This window comes from Emys orbicularis, chromosome 1 (assembly GCF_028017835.1).
Source record: "Emys orbicularis isolate rEmyOrb1 chromosome 1, rEmyOrb1.hap1, whole genome shotgun sequence".
NCBI lineage: Eukaryota > Metazoa > Chordata > Testudines > Emydidae > Emys > Emys orbicularis.
The window spans coordinates 45,903,291-45,926,499 of record NC_088683.1 but is presented as its reverse complement, the minus strand read 5'-3'; the positions used below and the strand labels follow the sequence as shown (position 1 = coordinate 45,926,499).

At 42.6% G+C, this 23,209-nt stretch overlaps 1 protein-coding gene across 14 annotated transcripts in view; it reads right to left on the bottom strand.

Annotated features, from left to right (window-relative positions):
* CADPS2 (calcium dependent secretion activator 2) overlaps positions 1-23,209 on the bottom strand; it is a 581,803-nt gene that overhangs the window by 345,799 nt on the left and 212,795 nt on the right. For all 14 annotated transcript variants that reach the window (XM_065397473.1, XM_065397474.1, XM_065397479.1 and 11 more), the window contains exons 4-5: positions 21,023-21,103; positions 2,573-2,809 (exon numbers count right to left, since the gene is read on the bottom strand). In XM_065397473.1, coding sequence (XP_065253545.1) covers positions 2,573-2,809; positions 21,023-21,103 — 318 coding nt within the window. The remainder of the gene's footprint in view (positions 1-2,572; positions 2,810-21,022; positions 21,104-23,209) is intronic.

The window sequence follows — 23,209 nt, the reverse complement described above, 5'->3', positions numbered from 1 at the left end:
ATCTTCTGTATTTTCCTCAAGAACTCTTTCCTGCTACTATTAATAATGAGCATGGAAGATGTAAATTGCACGTTTATTTATATTACTGCTGAGTAAAATGGATAATTTGTTTGTGAACTTTTACAGCTTTGCGTCCATGGCAGACGACAGACTATGTTAATAGTCGTAGAGGTAGAGTTAAGGCAAAAATAATTAAGTTAAGGAAAAAAGAAAGAAAAAACAAAAGCAGACTTCTGATTTGCCTTTTTCTAGTTTTGCCCACAAGGGAAATCAAACTAAAATAAATATGATAATACTTTCCCACACGATAAGAGAGATTCTTACCCTTAACCTCTGGAGAAGCTATGCAGGTGAGCAGAAACAATGAAGGATAGGAAGTGAAAGCCAAAATGGACTGATGGATTAAAAAGAATTCCAGAGTTGATCAGATAACCTTCACTTTCATTCCTAATTATGGCCAATAGTATTCCTGTGTATTTAATAAATTAGCACGGAATTTATACAAGATTGCCAGTCACAAGAAGAGAGAGTGTGACATTTTGTAACTTTTATATTAAAATGTTCCCAATTAATATTATGTTGTTAAAGATAAGGGTGAAATAACCTAACTTAGTATTGAGGTTAACACCTCTAGGTTGGTTACAGAAAATTTATTTAGTAGAGGACCACCAGGCAATACTTTGAATGATGCAACCAAACTTTATTTTAAAAAATGATTAGTTAAACAAACAGGCATTCAATTATTATTTACACAAATGCTACTATTATACAGTAGAACCTCAATTACTGACACCTTGGGAATGGAGGTTGTTCATAACTCTGAACAAGACGTTATGGGATGCTCCTCAGGGCAGACTGTTTGGAGTGGGGTCTCACAGCTGTGCCTGCGAACTTTAGCATCTTCATCTTCTACCTGTAAGTGGCTGCCCGGCGAGTGGGCGTGGGGACAGGCAGCTGGTTCTAGCCCCCTGGCTGCAAGGGTGATGAGTGAGGCACCCTGGGGCTGTAGCCCTTTAAAACTGAGCTACTCCTCCAGAGCACAGCATGCAGGCAGGAGCTTGGGCTCCAGCTCCAGCAGTAAACATTCCAGGCCAGGTTCCAGCAGGAGCTCGGGAAGTCAGGGCCAGCTTTAGGCCGATTCTCCAGAATCGTGCCCCATGCCTAAGAGGGCCCCACGCCTTAGGCGCCTTTTTAATTTTTTTTTACTCACCTGGCGGCGGTCCGCTCCAGGTCTTCGGCAGCATTTTGGCAGTGGGGGGGGGGGTCTTCAGTGCTGCGGAAGACGCGGAGCGGACCCCCCACCGCCGAAGACCCGGACCGCCGCCGGGTATTCAAATCGGGCCCCGGAAGTCCTAAAGCCAGCCCTGCAGGAAGTTTCTTTCCCAGCTCTTACTGAGCATGCAAGCTTGTTCCCCTCCCTCCGGGGGAGGAGGGGAAGGAACTGCACCCATAGATTACAGGAAAGCAGAGAAGACCCCAGCGCTGCTCCTGCTCTCCCTGCTCAAGGGCTCACAGCTGTGCCTGTGAAACTAAGTCAGCATCTTCACCTCCTACTTGTAAGTGGCTGTGTTCCCCACCCCCCGTGTGGCGAGTAGGGGGTGGGGGTGGGGACAGGCAGCCCAGATGTGCCTACCTTTAAAATGCAATACAGGTACAATACAATATTCACTTTTTTGGGGGGGGAGGGGGGGTGTCTCCACTGCTGCCTGATTGCTTACTTCCGGTTCCACATGGTGGCCAGTTAACCGGTCAGTCCGTAACTCTGGTGTTCATATCTTTGAGGTTCTACTATACTCACATTCAATGACAAAATGGTATATCAATGGGGAGGATCAGTCCACTGATAACAGAGGAAGTACAGACTTATAACACTAGAACCTAATGGTACCCTTCGGATGTTAACGGGCACTCTCTCACAATTTAGCAAAACTACACTTTCTATGCTCCATTATAATCCTAATTAACATTAAGTTGGCCTCTATCATAATTACATTTCCTCCACCTTCTTGTTGTCTTTTCGCATGACTTAATTTAACATCTGCACCAATGTCCCCCCCACTATCAATATAGATAACATTTTAGTAAAACATTTACAATTCTCAAAAACATCCATTGAAAACTGTGCTCAAACCAGTTATAACCAAAACATAATGGTAACATAACCCTACATCATGTCGTTGCTGATTCTTACCTTCCCATAATTTATCTCCAAGTTATCTTTGACTTTTTTCACACTAGCAACTTAAGTTTCCCATACTCCTCTACATATAGGCTAATTTATGCCCCAAACCTAACGTTTACTTATTTCTTAACCAAAGCCATCCTATAGGCTACAGCTCACCTGAAAGCATCCTGAATCCTGCTCTTAGTTTAAAGGGGAAAATGTACATACGTTTGCACATAAACCCTAATTATCAAAAATTAAATTATGGTCTAGCTGTTTAACATATGAGTATGAAATTCTAAATATAACTACAAAAATGGGGAAGGACTAATCATAAGGAGGTAGTAAGAAATAATATTCTAGAATCATTTAAATAATCAACAAATGTTATGTGATATATTCACTTACCTCTAATGTGAATGATAGCACCACATCTGACTTTGACAGCTGAATTTCATTTTCATCTCCTATGTCCAAGAAAGCAGAATTCTGTGATCGCTTTAACTTCTGCAATTTAAATTCTGGGCCACCTTTAGACACTGGAAGACTTTCCAAATTTGCCATTAGCAAATTCACTGAAGACCGCAACTCTTCTATAAACATGTTCTCCATTTCTTTCGCTACAAACTTTGGAAATTTTCTTTCCTTGAAAATATATTTAAAATTCAGAATGTCATTAATTATGTCATATTATAAATTCTGTTTAACTAACTAATCAATTGGCTATGTGCTTTCAGCCAGAGATAGTTAATGAAAATATAAATCTGAACTTTAATGATTATCTAGGATTACACGTTACAAATACTTGGCTTTGGAAATCTACCCTAAATACATTGCTGTCTTTAGCCAGAAACAATGTGAATTGAATTGAGGAATTCCATCAAATACTTCAAACAGATTAAACCACATTGTAACTTCTTGAGTACTTACAGAGAAAAAGAGATTAAAGGGCATCTTTCAAAGGAGGCAGGGCCAAATAATTCATTCTACCTTAATTTCAGAATGTGAGTACGTGCATGCATCTTACACAGTCTCTCTGCTCTACTTGTATGTTCATCAACTTACTGTATCCCTTTAATGTTCACTGTTAATATCTGACACAAAATTCAATTGTCCAATAGTAATTTTGCTATTAAAAACACTTCATATCTGGACACAGAATGCTTCAAAAAAAAAAAAAAGTAACATCAAACTGTACTCTTATTTTTTTAAATCATTATTTTACATGACAATGCTAATTTTGCTAGAGAAAGGCTTATTTTAAAATGAAACTTATAGGGTAGCTAAGAGCTAACTTTCACTCTCAGTAGGAATTAAACAGACAATAGCATGTAAGCTCTGCCAACCTGCACTGTAAAAAACAAACAAAAAACAAAACCCCCTACCTACGGTCAATGAGTAATATAAAAGCATTGTGTGATCAGTGGACAAAGAGAAACAATACAGCTTCCTATTAACCACATATGTGAAGCATGAGGAATAATACGCCCAACTTTTTGCTGGAAAAAACAGGCATCTCTCTGTTGAACTACAGAAAATTCCCCACTACCTGTTTCTAGTAAGGAGGCTGAAAATGATGTCCATTTAAAATCTTTACAATTGCTTTTTGTTACACATACCATGTACAAGGAACAGCAGGAAGACTTAGCAGTTAAATGACAGATTTCATTCACAAATCTCAAGAGCTTTAAAAAAATCCAGGTAAGCATTCGGAGTACCCTTTTATAGATGAGACACATATAGCTTAAGTGACATTCCCAAGGACACTCATTCAGTCAATTGCATCACTGAGTATAACTCTAAGGACTCTTGACGCATGATCTGATGAACATGCTCATGCCAGGTAAAGGAAATACCATTCTAATGTTAATTAAGTAACATTTTAAAGATTTTAAGATTTGAATGGTTTAACGGCAACCACCAGAAGGCAAGCCAATTACAATCAGAAATATTTTGTACAAGTCTAACAGTCAAAGGCAGTACACACAACAGATTTAAAAAAAAAAAAAAACTTGCTTTGTGATAGCAATAAAATTGTAACAAGTTAAAATTCAGAGTGATTTTAAGCAAAGCCCTTCCCAATGCTTTTCAAATTATAGATTACAAAATTACATTAAAAAATGTCTTACGAGGATAACTGAAATAATATTCTGACTGTATGTGGGAGGTTTTAGAATGTTAAAGATAGAACATTAGTCAGTTGTGTTAAATGATTCTTCCTCTTACTTTTTAAAGAAATGTCTTCTGTTCTTCTATGTCTCCTATCCTTACTTTACTTTTTTACCCAATCTTTTCTCAATTATTTTCAGTAAGGGTGATCTCCAAATGTCTAACGCAGCACTGACTCAAAGTAGTGGTGGCAATAATAGTGCCTATATTTCAAATCAAGTCACATTTGTAAATTTGCATTGTGCAATAAGCTTCTACTCTGGATTAGATAATTTTCTGCACTCGAAAAAGAAGCCCTCTATTACCCAGTTGCCCCTGTCTCATGAAAGTAGAGTCTAGCATCTTCAGCATATAGGCTATGTTTTTTTCATAATACATTTCAGGAGAACTCAAGTTGTGACAAATTGTGATATCTGATATTTATTACAGATATTTTAGAGCAATAAGGTTTCTATTCTTTCCCCCCCTCAATTATATTTCAAACTCAAGGTGGGGGATGTAGTCTGGAGAAGTTGATTTATGAAGCCCAAATCTTCTCAGAGATAATGCCTCCCACTAGGCTATAATCATCAGGGCTATGATTAGGATTATTGCAACATAATGGAACAAGCCCATGTTACTGGATGAGAAGTGTATCACTCGATAAAGTACCCTGTTCTGTTTACTCCCTCTGAAGCATCTGGTGCTGGCCACTGTTGGTCTGACCCAGTATGGCCATTCTTATGGTCTTAAGCCATCCACTTTTGATAACTGAGACTGGAAGGTCCTCCAACCTGGAAAACAAGCTGAGGGGAAAATGGATTCCCTAGAAGATATGCTAATGAATCCTGAAAGAAAAGGTTGAAAAGGCTAGAAGAAGAAGTAGGAGATAGTTCAGGCTGAGACACTTGAAACCTGGGTGGTTTGAGTGCTGATAGGCTGTTGAATCAGACAAGGAAGTCAGACTCCAGGGTCTCGGGGACAGGAGAGACAGTGGAGAAGGCTAGTCTGTCTGCTGCATGTCTGTAAGAAACATGATCCACCAAGTTAGGGAAGTCAAAATCAGTCGGACGTGATGCTGGCCACATCAGTCCCTTGTGTACCATTGGCTATGAAACTGACAAGCCTTAACCATGTTATTGGCTTGGGGGAACTTTGTTATGAAGAGGATGGTAATCAATTGTTCTCCATGTCCAATGACGGCAGGACAACAAGTAATGGGCTTAATCTGCAGCAAGGGAGAGTTAGGTTAGATATTAGGAACAACTTTCTAACTATGTAGTTAGGCTCTGGAATAGGCTTCCAAGAGAGGTTGTGAAATCCCCACCCTCGGAAGTTTAAGAACAAGTTAGACAAACACCTGTCAGGGGTGGTCTAGGTTTACTTGGTCCTGCCTCAGCACAGGGACCTGGACTCGATGACCTCTCAATGTCCCTTCCAGCCCCATCGTTCTAGGATTACTAACATGGTATTGATTCTGCTCCCTAACAGGATGAGCACAACAACCCCAGTCAAGTTTCCATGAAGAATATTCATAGAAAACAAATTTAAAGAAGCCTTGCAAACGATTACTAAAAGAAACTGAGCATGTGCCCTCTTTTGCTTCTTTATGATGCACAAAGAAAGCCCAAAAATTGTTTGTTATTTGCTTTCTTTATTTTGTTGTAAACACAGAAAAGTAAAGAATATAATATTTGGTCCTCCCTGTTCTTGCTGGAGAACTTCTAGGAAGTCTCAGAGTTCACAATATACATCTCTAACACTTTAATTGTAGGGGAAAAGGTGTTGAATCTTAATTAAAAAAAGGCTTCCTTTATTCAAAATGCTAGGCAATGAAGTTAAATAGGTGTTAACAAAACAAACAACTTTTCTAGTCTGACTAAAATTAAAATTCGTTAAAACAGATGTTAGCATTATAAGAATGTTTTTAGACTTTATGGAATGCTTGTAGGATGCTGCATGTATTAATCCTACTTACAATATCTGTATCCCATGGTATAAAGTTATATTGCATGTTTGCATTGTAAATCTCTGTAACTGTGTATCACCAAACAGGAAAAGAAGCATTAATTAAGGTAAAGTGCTCGTCTTGCACACAAGATGGCCCATTCAAAGTAAATGAGACATTGTGTAGTACCAAAGGACAGAGACCTTGTTGATTGCATTCCTCACTCCAGGAAGGGAAACCTGTGCATGAACTCATCCCATCAGCTTGGAATCTGAGGTGAAGGGGATAAAAATCCCCATCAAAGAGAAACTTGGTCTCTTTATGCTGCCAGGACTCTGAGGGGCAAAGATTCCTAAATGTAAGCAAGAAATCCCCATGCTGCTTATCATGTGTCAACCCTAAAGGACACCTAGAGCTGCTTATTATAGAAACTTATATTACCTTTTTAAATTTAAGACAGTAACTCATTTGTGTTTACTGTTTTAACCTTGTAAATAACTCCCATTTCTTTTCTTAGTTAATAAAACTTTAGCCAGGATTGGCTACAGGCGTTGTCTTTGATTTGAGATCTGAGTAGTGTTGATCTGAGATAAGTGACTGGTCCTTTGGGACTGTGAGTTACTTAAATATTATTGTGATTTTTGGTGTAAAGTGATCATCTAACACATATTCCAGCTTGCCTGGGTGGCAAGATAGACTGAAATGCCCAAGGGAACTGTCTGTGACTCCATGGTAAGACATGTTTCAGAGTGGTAGCCGTGTTAGGCCTTGGCTACACTCGCAGATTCACAGCGCTGCCGCGGCAGCGTTGCCGCGGCAGCGCTGTGAACTGCGAGTGTAGTCGCGCCGCCAGCGCTGCGAGAGCTGTCTCGCAGCGCTGCAAGCGCTGTCTCGCAGCGCTGCAAGTACTCCACCTCTCCGAGGGGAATAGCTTGCAGCGCTGCGAGGGAGCGTGCAGCGCTGCAGGCGCTGATTACACTGGCGCTTTACAGCGCTGCACTCGCTGCGCTCAGGGGGGGTGTTTTTTCACACCCCTGAGCGCAGCAAGTGCAGCGCTGTGAATTGCCAGTGTAGCCGAGGCCTTAGTCTGTATCAGCAAAAAGAATGAGGAGTACTTGTGGCACCTTAGAGACTAACAAATTGGGTTTTAGCTCACAAAAGCTTATGCCCAAATAAATTTGTTAGTCTCTAAGGTGCCACAAGTATTCCTCATTCTTCCATGGTAAGACTGACATAGTGCTTTAGGAGTTCACACTTGTTAGTGGGTTGGTGAAATCTAATTATAGAGCATACAATCAGTTTGGGGTGTCTGCCCTGTTTTTTGACAGTCTGCCCTGAGGTTGGCACTCACGATCGTGAGCCACTCCAGATGGCGTGACACCACCCAATCCCCATTTATTTGAATATTTCTGATCTCAAGCACATTTCAGATATATGGAGCAATACAGTATTTTCCATACCAAACCAGTTAAAAATAAAAAACAGTAACTGTTATTTTGATATGTATAAAGATAACTTAATTGCATTGTCAAAATAACAAAACATTTATACTTCTAATTTATTTATTAAACTCCCCTCTGAAGTGTTCATTTTCATTCATTCAGTATGATTGAGTAGCTCATGGAAAGGACTGAAGTGAAGTCACAAATGAGTTGAGCTTTGCTATAGTGAAAAGCATGTTGCATTTTCACTGTCTGATATATCTTGACGCACCATGTGAGCTTCACATAAATGAAAGAAACTGGCAGAGAATTCAACAGAATTATTTCTACTTTCCTGAATATAAAAATAAACAAAAATGTGGAAGGGAAAAAACAAGATCAAAGTAAGCTTAAAATACTAAATACTAAAATAAATGAATATCTGTTAATTAGCATAGGATATTGAACAGGAAGGAATGGGCTATAGTATGTGGCAATGAAGTGGAACAAACATTTCAAGTAGTCTTCTCTCATATCTTACAAGTTCCCTCATGGAAAAATCCTATGGAATTTAATAGAGAATTATACCTGTGCCATTGAATTCCACAGGCTGATTTAAACATTCTATAGATAAGAAACAATTTTCTATTAGACTCTGTAGATTGTTTAGAATAGAGTTATATTAAACTCTATTAGCTACAATCCTGTTAAATTATATAGGGCTAGCCCATAAATGTGTATTATAATCATAGGCAGACCTAATAAAACAATTAAATGAAAAAAGTTTAATAAAGCCCTGTTATGAAGCAAATATTGCCAAATAGAATCGTCTCTCAATGTAAAAGGTCAAAGAAATTTTCCACGGGTCCAAACCTATGCTATTAGAGAAAGGGACCATGGACAAACATGATGCAGACTACGGCTGGAATTATCTCCCTGAACTTTTGAAAGTAAAGGCTAAGTCAAAATGCAACTTAAGAAGAATGCACAGTTTAAGTTTCTTTAAGGTCAAAATAAACAAACACCAACAGACTTTTAAAAATTAAAGCATTTAATCTAAAGCCCCAAGTACCGTGAATGTTACATTATGGTTATCAGCTTTTATTTACTTATTTTGATAGGGATATATGCTATGTTAAAAAGCGCTATAGGGAATTCTTATTTCTGTGTGTGCTTCACTGATCATTGGTGAGTATCATTCCCTCATGTCTGAGAGAAATTTGACTAGTCCTGGATCACATATAGGTAATCTCTCTCTCTCTCTCTCTCTCTCTCTCTCTCAAAGAACAGGAGTACTTGTGGCACCTTAGAGACTAACAAATTTATTTGAGCATAAGATTTTGTGGGCTCAGCCCACTTCATCGGATGCATAGAATGGAACATATAGTGAGGAGATATATATACACATACAGAGAACTTGAAAAGATGGGAGTAGCCCTACCAACTCTAAGAGGCTAATTATACACACACACACACACACACCCAAAGATGCCGCATCCTACCTATTAAAGTAAGTGAAAGTACTTGTTACTCCATTCTTATTGTGATAGGTAATGAAAAGTGAAAAGATATAAAATAGGCCATCAGTTGAGAGAGAGGGTCATCTATGCTAATGGGGCTTAGTTTGCAGCCTTCTCTCAAGTTGCCAGAATACCCCCATAGCATTCATTACCCCCTGCCCGCCCCCACACACTGCGGGCTGCAAGGGGGGTAGTGCAATGCTGTTTACATGAACTCTACATTGCTCCTATGCAGGTGGAATTCTGCCCCAGCTGCTTGTGGATCATCTATGGTCCCCGCATGCAGCCAGAATGACCTATTGGAGCTGGAACCAGGGCTAGAACTGGTCCCTAAATCTCAGGGATCAATTCACCCATTACTGAAATGCAGCATTTGTTTGCTCATTTTGAAGACTGAAAAATAACAGACAGTTGAAAGTAGGAGAGAAATTGAACAGGCAACCACTGAATCATTGAATATGATTACATGAGCTGGAGTTTGGCCAGGACATTGGCACTAGCATTTCAACATTACTGCAGTACTACTGTGACTTAAATGCTCTACAGAGAGCCCAAACTTGTGGCTAACAAATATCACACTACATGAGCGTCTCTTTATTCTGCTGTTAATGGGACAATTTTTATTGTGAAGTGAATATTGACAGGAAAGCAGAAAGCTCTCTCAACTGTGGCATAATTTGCTAATATGGATAAAAATCCATTATACCAAGATACACTTTGATATACGTTTCTAAGTTCTGTCAGCTGGAAAGAGATAATAAATATACTGTAGTTTGTCTTCTTGAATGATTCTATCCTATCCTAGATCAACACTTTCTAACATTCTTGCATTCACTAGGTGCAGTAGCTAATCTTTTTTTGATAATATATATACCTGGTGTATAATTATGAACTCTAATATCAAAATTAATATGTAATTTTACAGGAAAAAATGGGTCAGATCTTAAAATATCATGTGCTGGGGAAACTTTAAAAATATATGTTGATCACCAAAGACTATAGTTCTGTCAGTCTTTAAGTTGGATCACTGCTGGTAAAAAAGCCAGCTTTCAAGGCAAGAATCCATAATTCCTAATTTTGATGGTCAAAAATAAAAGCCATCTGGGAATACCTTACACATGACAAACAATTCCTCTGAGTGCAAGAAGCCAGTCTTAAATTGTTGTTGTAATGGAATGGTAAATGGTATTATACTGTTCAGCAAGTAGGTGGCACTGTGTGAAAAATACTATTTTTAAACTAACTTCAGCCATATCTGGCAGAGCAGTAAAGGATCTTATGATGAACACAGCTGATGTGTATAAGCAAGCTCTGTGACCAGTCCATATCTGATACAGAAGAACATGGCATGGGGTCAGAAATAAAGTAAGAACAGAAACAGAAGAAAAACAGCAACAAAGGTTACAGACAGAAGGAACAAAGCAACAAAAGTTGTAGGACCTTATCAATATGCTACTCTTCAATGCCCCAGAGAACTTCAGCTTTGACAAACATTTACAATGGACAGACTGGAAACAATAATTTTGCAAGATTTTGCATTGCAAACAAACTCCACAAAGAAACTGATGATATAGAAGTATTTTCTGTAATTTATGCTATGGGGAAGCAAGCAGAGCATATATTTAAATCCTCTGATTTTACTGAAGACAATCACAAACATGACTGTGAAAGAGTTCTGGCTATGTCTTTATACTCCAGAGAAATGCGGTTTATCAAAGAGCTTTTTTTTGCAGCAGAGAATTCAAGAACTAGGAGAAACGTTGTATGTTTTATAAGAGCTCTACGTGTATTGGCTGAAAACTGAGATTTTTGGGAATGCAAAACATGAAAATATCAGACAGGCTGGTTATTGGGTTAATTGATAAAAACCTTTCACAGCAGCTACAAGTGAAGAGAGATTTAACCCTAGCCACAGCTATACAGAATGGCAAAGCAGTCAGAATTAGTCAAAGAACAGAACAAAAAGCAGGAGCAACCTGAAAAACCTGAAAATAGCTTTAAAAGTATAAACAGACACTTGAAAGTGAAAAGTCATTATCATAAAACCACTGAGGCAAGGAGAGAGAACTACCAGGCTAAGATGGACAAATTCCAGACTATATGCTGAAGGTGTGGAAAAAATCATATCCCAAGAAATGATGCATGTCCAGCCAGAGGCACACAGTGTAATGCATGAGTATGAAATATGGACATGTTGCAACTGTTTGCCGCACCAGTAAGGTAGCAGAATTCTAGTACAGATAATAAAGAGCCACTGCTTCTGGGATCTATCACTTAGGGCTGGTCTACACTAACCCCCCCACTTCGGACTAAGGTACGCAAATTCAGCTACGTTAATAACGTAGCTGAATTCGAAGTACCTTAGTCCGACGTTACCGCGGTCCAGATGCGGCAGGAAGGCTCCCCCGTCGATGCTGCGTACTCCGCTCGCCGAGCTGGAGTACCAGCGTCGAAGACGAGCACTTCCGGGATCGATCCGGGGCACTTCCGGGATCGATCCGGGATCGATTTATCGCGTCTTAACCAGACGCGATAAATCGAACTCAGAAAATCGATTGCTTACATCCGGACCCGGATGTAAGTGAAGACGTACCCTTAGGATGACATAGAGCCTGCCTGGAGAGTGAATCTGAATATTCATGGTAATACTATTGACTTTAAAATTGACTCAGGAGCTGATATCATAGCCCTCTCTGAGGGGCCTTACAATCACCTTCAACCCCAGAAGTCTCCTGACACAGCTCTGACTAGCCTGGGAGGCATTCTGAACTGCATCCCCAGTTCACTACAGAAACAACTTACAATGACAAAAGCTATTCATTCTGACTGCATGTGATCAAAGGACCACAGACCCAGCCTTCTCAGCCACAGTGTGGCAGCCACAATGGGCCTAGTGAGAAAGGCAGAAGAACTCAATGGAGGATTTGATGATATTGCACTTTTGAAAGCAGATCCAGTGCAAATCAACTAGAGAGACAATACTGAACCATAGAGTATACAAACACCCCTACCCGAGAGACTTTGGAAAAGACGAGCTGCAGATTTAGGCAAATTCAGAATCATTACCTGGTCATACTGGACTATTTTTCTAGGATATAGAAATAATGTACTTGAAAGACATAAGATGTCACAGTGTTATCAAGAACCTGAAGTGCACTTTTGCTTACTACGGTATTCCAAAACAACTAGTGATGGACAATGGATCACAATTTACTGCAGCAGAATTTAAGTCAGTCCAAACAAAATATGATTTTGGTCATATTAGTAGCAGCCCATATTACCCAAAAGTGAGTAGAGAGGCTGAGAGAGCTGTACAGACAACCAAGAAAATCCTACAGCAGGAAGATCCATTCCTTGCTCTTTTGAGTCACAGAGCAACACCAATGGCGGCTACTAGATATAGTCCAGCACACTCAGAACTACTGTTCCAACTTTGGAAAAGAATCTATTTCTAAGTGGCCAGATATTAAAAGAGTAGCCAAATCCGATAAAAAAGCTAAAAGAGCTTATGAACACTTTTACAACAGACATCATTCATTTAGAGAACTGCCAGGTCTAGCTCCTGGTGACCATGTTCATGTCAAATTGGATAGAAAAAAATATGAAGAACTCCAGCTGTCACGTAGAAAAAGAATTCAATGCCCAAATCATGTGATCAAGACCAATAGTGGAGAGTTCAACCGAAACAGTCAACATCTACAGTTTGTTCCTCAGAAAGAACAATTAACAAAGCCAAGTCTATAGATGATAGACACAGAACAAGAAGACAACTCAAAGATTCCAAATTGATCACAGCCAGTTGTTGCAATTAATGGACACTTAGATAACCAAGGTGTTGTATGTTCGGGTCACGTAATTAAAAAAACAGAACAATTCAGAGACACTTAACAGACTGATATGTACTGAACTTATTGTAAAGGGTAGGAATGTAGAACTCAAAGGGGGAGATGTCATGGAATGCTAAACTGTATTATACTGTTCAGCCACTAGATAGCACTGTGTGTAAAAGTTCTTATTTAAAGGAACCTTAGTCATACCTGGCAGAGCATTAAAGGATCTTATGATGAATGCAGCTGGTGTGTATAAGCAAACTCTGTGACCAGTCCACATCTGGTACAGAAGAATGTGACAGTTGTATTCCTTTTAGAAATGTCTGAACTACTAATAGTAACTGTTTTTATAAACCACTTTATGAAGTGGAAATGATTTCTAGATAAAAATCTCCTAGTTGTGAACTATTAAAAGAATATAAAAACTTTTTATGATGTTTCCTCTTTTTGTCAATTTTGAAGCACCTGATTTCTTGGGTGACCTCTGGGGCTCTCATATCTACAGCAACAGGTATTTTTGATTGATTATCAACAGGAAAAGGCAGGATTGAAGATTGAAAAGGCCCTTGTAAAAGGACCTCCCATAACTGTAAACAAAGATTTAGAAGATTCTAAGAGGGCATGGAACTTCACCCCTTGTGCAGTATATCCAAAATGGCAGCTGGGATTTTCGTTGCTTTGTGCAAAATCATGCCCTTGGTACACAGAAACCATGACATTTCCAACCTGTTTCGAAAGAGTGCAAAATCTACATATTTCCAGAATATGCACCTGTGTAAAGGAAGAAATTAGAGTAGAAGCAGAGTAGAGGAGGAATGGAACTAAACTTTAGTGTAAGTCATATTAACATTTTCACTTCCTTTACAATGAATTTTAATCATCCAAAAAGTAAGTTTTACTTTTTAGAAAGCTTACCCAGCAGAATTATTATTCAGATTTCATCCAACCAGTCCTGAGAGTGGCTATCTTTGCTTCTCTATCCCTCCACCCCTTAAAAAAAACCAACCAGGTCTGGAGTAAACAGTTGTCTTCTGCTATTCTACAAAACATCATGGTCTCCCCAAGTGGCCTCATTCTGCCACCATCAGAGAGACTCTAAGAATAAAACAGTTACCTACCTTTCATAACTGCTGTTCTTCGAGATGTGTTGCTCATGTCCATTCCAAGTACATTGCATGCACAGTCGTCAGAAGGTTTTTCCCCAAGCGGTACCCGTCAGGTCGGCTGTGGAGCACGCTGGAGTTGCGCCTTCATGGCAGTCTATATAGGTCCCTGCTGACCCGCCACCTCCTCAGTTTCTTCTTGCCGGAGTACTCCAAAAGAGGGGTAGGCGGCTGGGTCTTGGAATGGACATGAGCATCACATCTCGAAGAACAACAGTTATGAAAAGTAGGTAACTGTTTCTTTTTTCTTCGAGTGCTTGCTCATGTTGATTCCAACTAAGTGACTCCCAAGTGGTTCCCAAGAGGAGGGGTCGAAGTTCACTGAATCACAGACTGCAGCACCGCCCTACCAAATGCGGCATCTTCTCTAGCCTGCTGAGTAATGGCGTAATGTGATGTAAAGGTGTGGATCAACAACCACATCGTTGCCCTGCAGATGTCTTGAATGGGAACCTGCACCAGGAATGCCACTGAGGAAGCCTGCGCACTTGTGTAGTGCGCTGTCAATGTTGGGGCAGGTATCTTTGCTAGCTCATAGCACGCCCTGATACAGGCCATGATCCCTGACAAGATCCTTTGGGACGACACCAGGAGCCCCCTCATCCGCTCAGCAATTGCAATGAAAAACTGTATTGACTTTAGAAACGGCTTCGTCCATTTAATGTAAAAAGCTAATGCTCGTCTGACATCCAGGGAGTGGAGCATCCGTTCCCGGTTACTAGCATGCTGCTTAGGGAAGAACAGTGGGGAAAAAATGTCCTGATTTGCATGGAATTGTGAAACTACCTTTGGGAGGAAGGCTGGATGCGGCCACAACTGTACCTTGTCCTTGTAAAAACAGTATAAGGGGGCTTGGACATCAAGGTCTTAAGCTCAGACACCTTCCTGGCTGAAGTTATAGCCACTAGGAATGCCACTTTCCAGGAAAGATAGAGGAAAGAGCATATTGCTAGGGGCTCAAAAGGAGAGCTCATTAGCCTTGAGCACACCAGGTTGAGATCCCCTGGTGGGAATCGGCCATCTTACCTGAGGGTACAGTCTATATAGCCCTTTGAGGAAGCGGCCAACCCTGAGGTTAGCGAATACTGACCGGCCAGCAGAACCAGGGTGGAAAGCCAAGATGGTGGCCAGGTGCACCTTTATTGATGACACTGCCTGGCCTTGCTGGTTTAGGTGCAGTAAATAATCCAGAATAAAAGGAATCAATGACTGTAAAGGCGGAGTGTCTTTTTGCAGTGACCAAATTGAGAATCTCTTCCACTTAGCCAGATAAGTGGCTTGAATGGATGGTTTCCAAGGCTGCCAAGAAGAACCTCCCTAATGGAATCTGAGCATGTGAGCTCCAAGGGGTTTAGCCATGGAGTTTCCTTGCCGTGAGGTGGAGAGACTCTAGATTGGAATTCTGGAGGCGGCCATGACCCTGTGTGATCGAGTCGGGGACCCGGGGCAGTGTTATAGGTGTATGCATCAACAGGTCTAGAAGCATGGTGAACCAGTGTTGACATGGCCATGCTGGTGCTCTCAAGATCATTGATGCTCCTTCTCTGTGGACCTTCAGCAGGATCTTGCGTATGAGTGGGAAGGGCGAGAATGCATACAGCAGGTGCCTATTCCAAGGGAGGAGAAAGGTGTCTACGAGCAACCTCAGGCCATGATTCAGGAAGGAACAGAGCCGCTGACACTTCCTGTTGCGAACAAGTCTATCTGGGGAAATTCCCACCTTTGGAAGATATTGATTAAGACATCCAGACGGAAGGACCACTCGTGGTTGTGAAAAGACCTGCTGAGATGATCAGCCAGTTTGTTCTGAGAGTCCGGAAGGTGAGATGCCTGCAGATGTATGGAGTGGGCAATGCAGAAGTCCCACAGCTTGAGGGCTTCCTGGCAGAGGGGAGAGGAGGGAGCATCACCCTGTCTGTTTATATAAAACAACGCTGTTATATTGTTTGTCAATACTGATACACATCTGCCCTCCATATGGATTTGAAACATCTGGCAAACACGGCAAACCACATGTAGCTCCCTTACATTGATGGGCAGTGGAAGTTCTGCTTGGGACCAGAGACTTGGAGTCCTGATTCTTCCGAAGTGCGCGCCCCCCAAACCCATTGCCGACACGTCCGTTACTAGAGACAGCGAAAGTTGGGGCCCGGAGAAAGGCACTCCCACACACACCACTTGCGGGTCGAGCCACCACCGGAAGGACTCAATAACTGGAGGAGAGAGTGTGACCAACTTGTCTAGGTGGTCTCGGTTCAGCTTATACACTGAGGCTAGCCAAGCCTGAAGGGGACGGAGCCACAACCTGGCATGCTGTACTACATACGTACAAGTGGCCATATGGCCAAGCAGCTTCAGGCAATTTTTCACCATAATGGTGGGGTATCACCGGAGTTCCTCTATGGTGGCACCCATGGTGAGAAAGCAAGTTTCCGGAAGAAATGCCCTGGCTTGACCGGAGTCTAGGAGAGCTCCTATGAACTCTATCCTCTGAGTAGGGGTTAGGGTCCATTTCACCATGTTCAGTATCAGACCAAGCCTGTGGAAGGTTGTCCGAACTAGGCTCACATGAACCTCCACTTCGTCCTTGGAGTGGCCTTTGATTGGACAGTCGTCTAGGTATGGGAATACTTGAAGATGCCGCTTCCACAAGAAAGCTGCCATAATCTACGTGTACTTGCTGAACACCCAAGGGGCTGCCAAGAGGCCGAAGGGGAGAACAGTAAACTGATAGTGAGTGTTGTTGACCACAAAGCGGAGGAGCTGTCTGTGGGACGGGACTATGGAGACACGTGAAAGTACATATCCTTCAAGTCAAGGGTGGCGTACCAATCCCCCAGATCCAGAGAGAGGATAATGGAAGCCATAGAGACCGTGCGGAACTTTAACGTCTTCATCAACCTGTTGAGGTTTCGCACGTCTAAAATGGGTCTGAGCCCACCGTTGGCCTTCGGGATTAGGAAATACCGGGAATAGAACCCCCTGCCCCTGAACTCCAGAGGGACCACTACCACTTCTACCACTTCGAATTGTAGGAGTGTTTGCACCTCCTGCATGAGAAGTTGCTCATGAGAAGGGTCCCTGAAGAGGGACGGGCAAGGAGGGTGGGAAGGTGGGAGTAAACAGAATTGGAGAGAATATCCCAATTCTACCATGCTCAAGACCCATTGGTCTGATGTGCCCAGGCATGGTAGAAATGGGATAGATTATCACAAAGGGAGGGGAAGGATCTGGGATCTGGACTGTTGCGTTGCCCCCGGGTCCACCTTCAAAGTTTGGCTTGGAGGTTGAGGACTGCTTCGCTGAACCCAGGCCCTAGTTCAAGGATGACTGAGAGGTTCTCCGTCTATTACTCCTGCCCCACTTCTTGCTATAGTCCAGTTTAGGTGGGGCAGGGTAGAAGCAAGGGGTAAGATGTGGCTTAAAATGCTTACTCTGGGGGGGGGGGGGGGCTGGCATATGAAGCCCCAGGGACTTTAGTATTGCCCATGAGTCTTTCAGGCTGTGGAGCTTAGAATCTGTTTGCTCCAAGAAAAGCCCTAAACAGTCAAAAGGAAAGTCCTGGATTGTCTGCTGGACTTTGTGCAGGAGTCCCGACACCTGAAGCTATGAGCTCCTTCTCATGGCTATGACTGTCGACAAAGTACGGGTTGCCGAGTCCACCCAATTTAGAGAGGCCTGTAAGGAGGTCGTCGCAATGACCTTGCTTTCCTCAAGAACAGCAGCAAACTCCTAGGGTGAGTACACCAGGAGTAGCTCCTTGAATGTGGACAACACGGTCCAAGAGTTAAAACTGTAGCGACTAAGGCTGCCTGCTGGTTGGAAATGTGAAGCAGGACCCCCCCAGTAGAATACACCTTCCTACTGAAGAGATCCAGTTTCTTCGCCTCCTTGGACTTAGGAGTAGGTCCCGGTTGTCCTTGCCTTTCCTTTTGGCTGGCAATCTCCACCACCAGAGTGCCCAGCTGAGGGTGAGTGAACAGGTACTCATATCCTTTTGAAGGTACTTCAAAATACTTCCTCTCCACCCCTTTGGCTGTGGGGGTAGAGGAGGCGGGTGTTTGCCACAACGCTTTAGTAGTGTTGTGGATGGCCTTAATGAGGGGCAAAGCCACCCCTGAGGGACCTTCAGGCACCAGAATGTGAACCATGGGGTCAGTCTCCTCCGACACCTCCTCTGCCTGCATGCCCAAATTTTGAGCCATCCTTCTGAGCAACTCCTGGTGGGCTCAGTTGTCCATGGCCGGAAGCATGGTGGATGTTCCCGCCATGCCTTCATCAGGGGAGTATAAGGAAGATGCCCACAGGGGCACCAGGTCTTCCTGACCCTCCGGTTGCGGGGATGCCCCCATGCCGACACATCCTGGTACTGGCCCCAGTGCCGGGTCCTGCTGCGGTCTCAGTGCTGGCCTGTGTGCTCATCTCTTGGCCTCGTGGAGGTTCACGGGCTACAGATGATGATGGTGGAGGGCCCATGGCTCCGATACCACCTACAAGGACCTGGACTCCAGCCCTTGAGCTTGGTAGTAGGCCCACTGGGTCCAGAAGGGCCATTGAGCAGGCACCTGCCACTGCGGTGGCCATGGCATCATAGGCAACGGTTGCCCTTCCTCTCATCTGGAACGGAGCCGGCATCGCCTAGACGCATACAACTCCGCCTCTGAGTCAGACGAGAACTCTGATCTCAGTGACCAAGGTGTTGCGGAGCGAGATGGTGCCGGGGAACAGTGTCAAGGCAAGGGCGAGGAGTGTCACATCATTGCCGGCTTGCCCTTAGAAGGCACGGTGCCACTTTGTGGTACCTGTGTGGGTGACTGTGCCGTCATTGCTATGAGGTCCCTACCTGCCTCAAAAGGTGTCCGGCGTGGAGGGAAGGTCTAACTCCTCCACCCAACAACCCCACACCAGGGACTCCATCAGAACCGGACTCGACGGACTTCCCTGTGAGGCCGGAGTCGGCGGTGCCGGCTGAGTCGGATCCGAAACAAGGTGACCCAGTGAGGATGCACCCCACTGGTGCCTCCTCACTCCACTACTCTAGTGGGAGAGCAACCTCTTCTTTTTCCTTGTGCGGCACTGGCGAATGAGAGCAATGCCTGGCACTTGCACCGGAGGAGGTCTTCAGTGCTGGGGAATGGTGGTGCAAAGGGTCCCTGGAGCCCGAGTCCTTTCTCAGCGCCACAGCCTCTCTTACTGAGGCCGGTGCACTCCACACCAAAGTGCTGAGCTTGGGGTCAAATGCCACCTATGCCGGCTGGGGACGAAGGGCTGGCTCCATGAGGAGCAATTTCACCCTCAAGTCCCTTTCCTTCTTAGTCCTTGGGCAGAAGCTTCTACAGATTTTGCACTTCTCAGTCTGATGGGCTTCCCCAAACACTTTAAGCAACAGTCATGTGGGTCTCCCTTTGGCATAGGCTTCAGACAGGACCCACACGGGTTGAACCCTTGAGACCAAGGCATGCCCCGGTCCCCGGGAGGGAAAGGTGGTGGGGGAAAACCCCAACTAAAACTTACCTTAACTAACTATGAACTACTGGAACTAACTAATACTAAGTTTTAACTATTTCAGGTACAACAAGAGAAAGTCCACTAGTGGATCACCTGCAAGAGAAGAGAGCTGCTCCAACAGCCACCAGTGGCGTTAAGAAGGAACTGAGAAGGCGGTGGTTCGGCAGGGACCTATATACACCACCAGGAAGGCATGACTCCAGGGGGTCCAGAGCCAACACGACAGGTACCACTAGGGGAAAAAACCTTCCGACAACTGTGCATGCGGCGTTCACACACCTACTTGGAATGGACATGAGCAAGCACTTGAAGAAGAAAAGGGTTTTTTAAATACACACATTGAGCAAACCATATATATGATTGGGATATCCATTAGAGCTACCCTAGCAAGGGGTGGGGAACCACCAGAGTACAGAACTAGTACAGAAGTTCCTTGTTTATGGCCCAGTGCCTCCCAGGGAATACTAGGTGTAGGGGAGGCTCATATGGCTCTTTCCGCAATTGGGAAATCCTGCCCCCAACCATGGAGTGATGTGGCCTGTGGTACAAAGGTAGTGATGTACTCTCCTAATGAATACTGCCAGAGATTTACTTCCCATTATCTTCCGCCCATAGTTTTTAACATGGGAGGACATGGTCTGGGCCATAGGAATTATATGGCCTTGTCTACATAATGATTTAGTTCACAGAAAGCTGACATGTGAATCTACCCTGCACTAGCTTGCCATTCACTAATTGTCCGTATGGACCCTGCTGATGCGCATTAACAGGTCAGTGGTGCGCTCTGGTCTGGCTTTATAGGTTGAGGGATATAAAAATAGATCCAATTTTCTAAAACATTTATAAAAAATATTCTCTTTAATCTATCCACTACCATTTAGGATGGCCTGCACAACTCTCTGATGGCTTTGCTACTTGTAATGCCAAAATCCATCCCAAACTCATGCGAATACAAATTTTATACCATACCATACTCACGTGTGTACGAATTACACACACACTTTCTTTTCTCTCCAACTGAGCTCGCTGACAATGGCAGAATCAGATCACACTATATATGACTTATCAAGGTCTCTCTCTCTCCTCCCCCCCCTCCCCCGGCGTGTGCGCCTATATATATATAAACGAGAGAGACAGACGCTCTAGACTGGAACTAGTCTGTTCTTCTAAACTGCTGCGCAGTACAACTGCCCTAATTTGCTTAATTTTCCTTTTAAAAGGATCAATGGTTGTAATATTCAGGAGGGTATATGGCATACACGCACGCACTCACACACACCATTTAAAATTCTAGGCATGAAAGTGACAATCATAATTTACCTTTGTCATTTGTTCTGCCATTTGTAGACGTCCATCTAGTTCACGTCGGATCTGAGCTGCTTGTTCATCTGCATTATCCAGCTTCAGTACAGAGCACACAAAATGGAAAAATTAATCATGTGGGACAAGCTATGGTAATTGCCTGTTTTAATTACAATAAAAATAACATTTCAAAATAAGGGAATAACAGAAAAGCTTCAAATATTCTCTGTTTACAGTAAAATATTAAAGGTCTGACTTTCATCAGAAATGCAAGGCAATTTCAATTTTTAAGTGAATCATGACAATATATAACAGGAGTACTTGTGGCACCTTAGAGACTAACAAATTTATTAGAGCATAAGCTTTCGTGGGCTACAACCCACTTCTTCGGATAATATCATCATTAGAGAGAAGGTGGATGCAGTAATATTATTTATATTTTATTTAATATAATATTTTATTGGACCAACTTCTTTTGGTGAGAGAGACAATCTTTTGAACTTACACAGAGCTCTTCTTCAGCTCTGTGTAAACTCGAAAGATAACTCAATAAAAGATATTACCTCACCTACCTTGTCTCTCTAATATCCTGCAACCAACACAGCTACAAGAACACTGAATGTATCATGACAAGTACAAATGCAAATTATCATGGAGGCATTAGCCACTAGAGCTCTGACATACAAAGAGATTTAGATAGATTAGTTGTGATTAAAAATTCCCAATATTTTCCTCATTATTAGGACGTTATAACTTCTAAAAGTGCTTCATGGGAGATAGAATGCAGGATTATCAAAGGACCTTACAGTCTAAATTTTAGATAGATACAGTAAGTGAGAGTGACAAAAAACAGGGAGAGTGAGGAAAAACTAAGATTACATAAATAGAACCATCCGTGCCATTTAAATCACATGAACCATTTTAACAGCTGACTTTTAGAATGGGAACAAGTGGAGGGAGTAGAGCATTGTCTGTGATGTGCTCATGGCAGCCTAAACCCTGGAGGAGACAAGTAGCCACATTTTACATCAGCGGGAGTATTTCTGTTGTTTTCATATTCAGCTTTAGATATAGTGACAGCTTCCCAACTAGTTCTTCAAAGCATCTCCCTGGCCAACCAGGATCATTTTGGTTTTGCCAGGGCTGAGTTTGAGCCAGTTGCTCTTCATCCAAAAAGCTGATCTCTTGTAAGCATTGTGGCATCTTATCATGGCAGTGATTGCATCAGTGGAGAATGAGATATGCAGACAGGTGTCATCAACATATATAGAGAGCAAGACCCATGATATCTTATCGCCAAATGGTGTTATAATAGCCAGTTTAAGACTTTGGACCTAATCTTCAAAACAATTAATGGATCAGGTCCAAGCTACATTAGAGACCACATCTCGATCTATGAACTGCCAAGACCATTGTGCTCCTCAGACAATGCAGATTACAAAGCCCAGCACAAAGTATGAGAGCTCTGGGGACAAAACACTCTTAGTTGAGTGCTGCTCAACTTAGCTGCTCCTTGCCTTCTCGCTACCAGCTCCTCTCTACTACACGCTGCTATGCCTTCCTGGATACTCTCAAGAGACCTCCTAGTTTTATTCACATACTCATCAACAAATCCTTTCTGCCAGTCAATTATTTTTGCCAATTGCTTGCCTCTCTCCAGCCTAAATTTTCACTCCATTTTCCCCAATATATTTTATTCTCTCTCCCATCTCTTAAAAGAGCAAAGGTATTTTTATTATTATTATAGGCGGGGCTGATAGCACTGACTATTAAGGTTACACAACACTTCCCATTATAAGACCCTCTTTTCAGTTGCTTATAACCATTTGGGCTGACATTTTCTATGTGAGGTGTCTGACTCAGGCTGAATTTTTTTCCAAAAATTTCAGCCCAAATAAAATAGTTCAGTCACTGCCAAGAAAGAAGTTAAGGAAAAAATATATTGTTTGCCAGTGTATTTTTTTTTGATGATCTTTTCCTTGAACAGCTCTATTGCTCCATGCTTTGGAACAGGGACTTGAAATCGGCAAGGGAGTGGCCTGTGCATCAGGGATGTGTCTTTTGCTGTCCCTGTGATAATCCACCCACATTAAGCCAAGTTATAAACCTTTCAAAAATAATCTCAGTTCACACATGGTCATTTTTAGTAGCTAAATTCCCTAAAATTGTCTTTACTGGGCATGCTCCAACCTGGGGCTGAGCAGC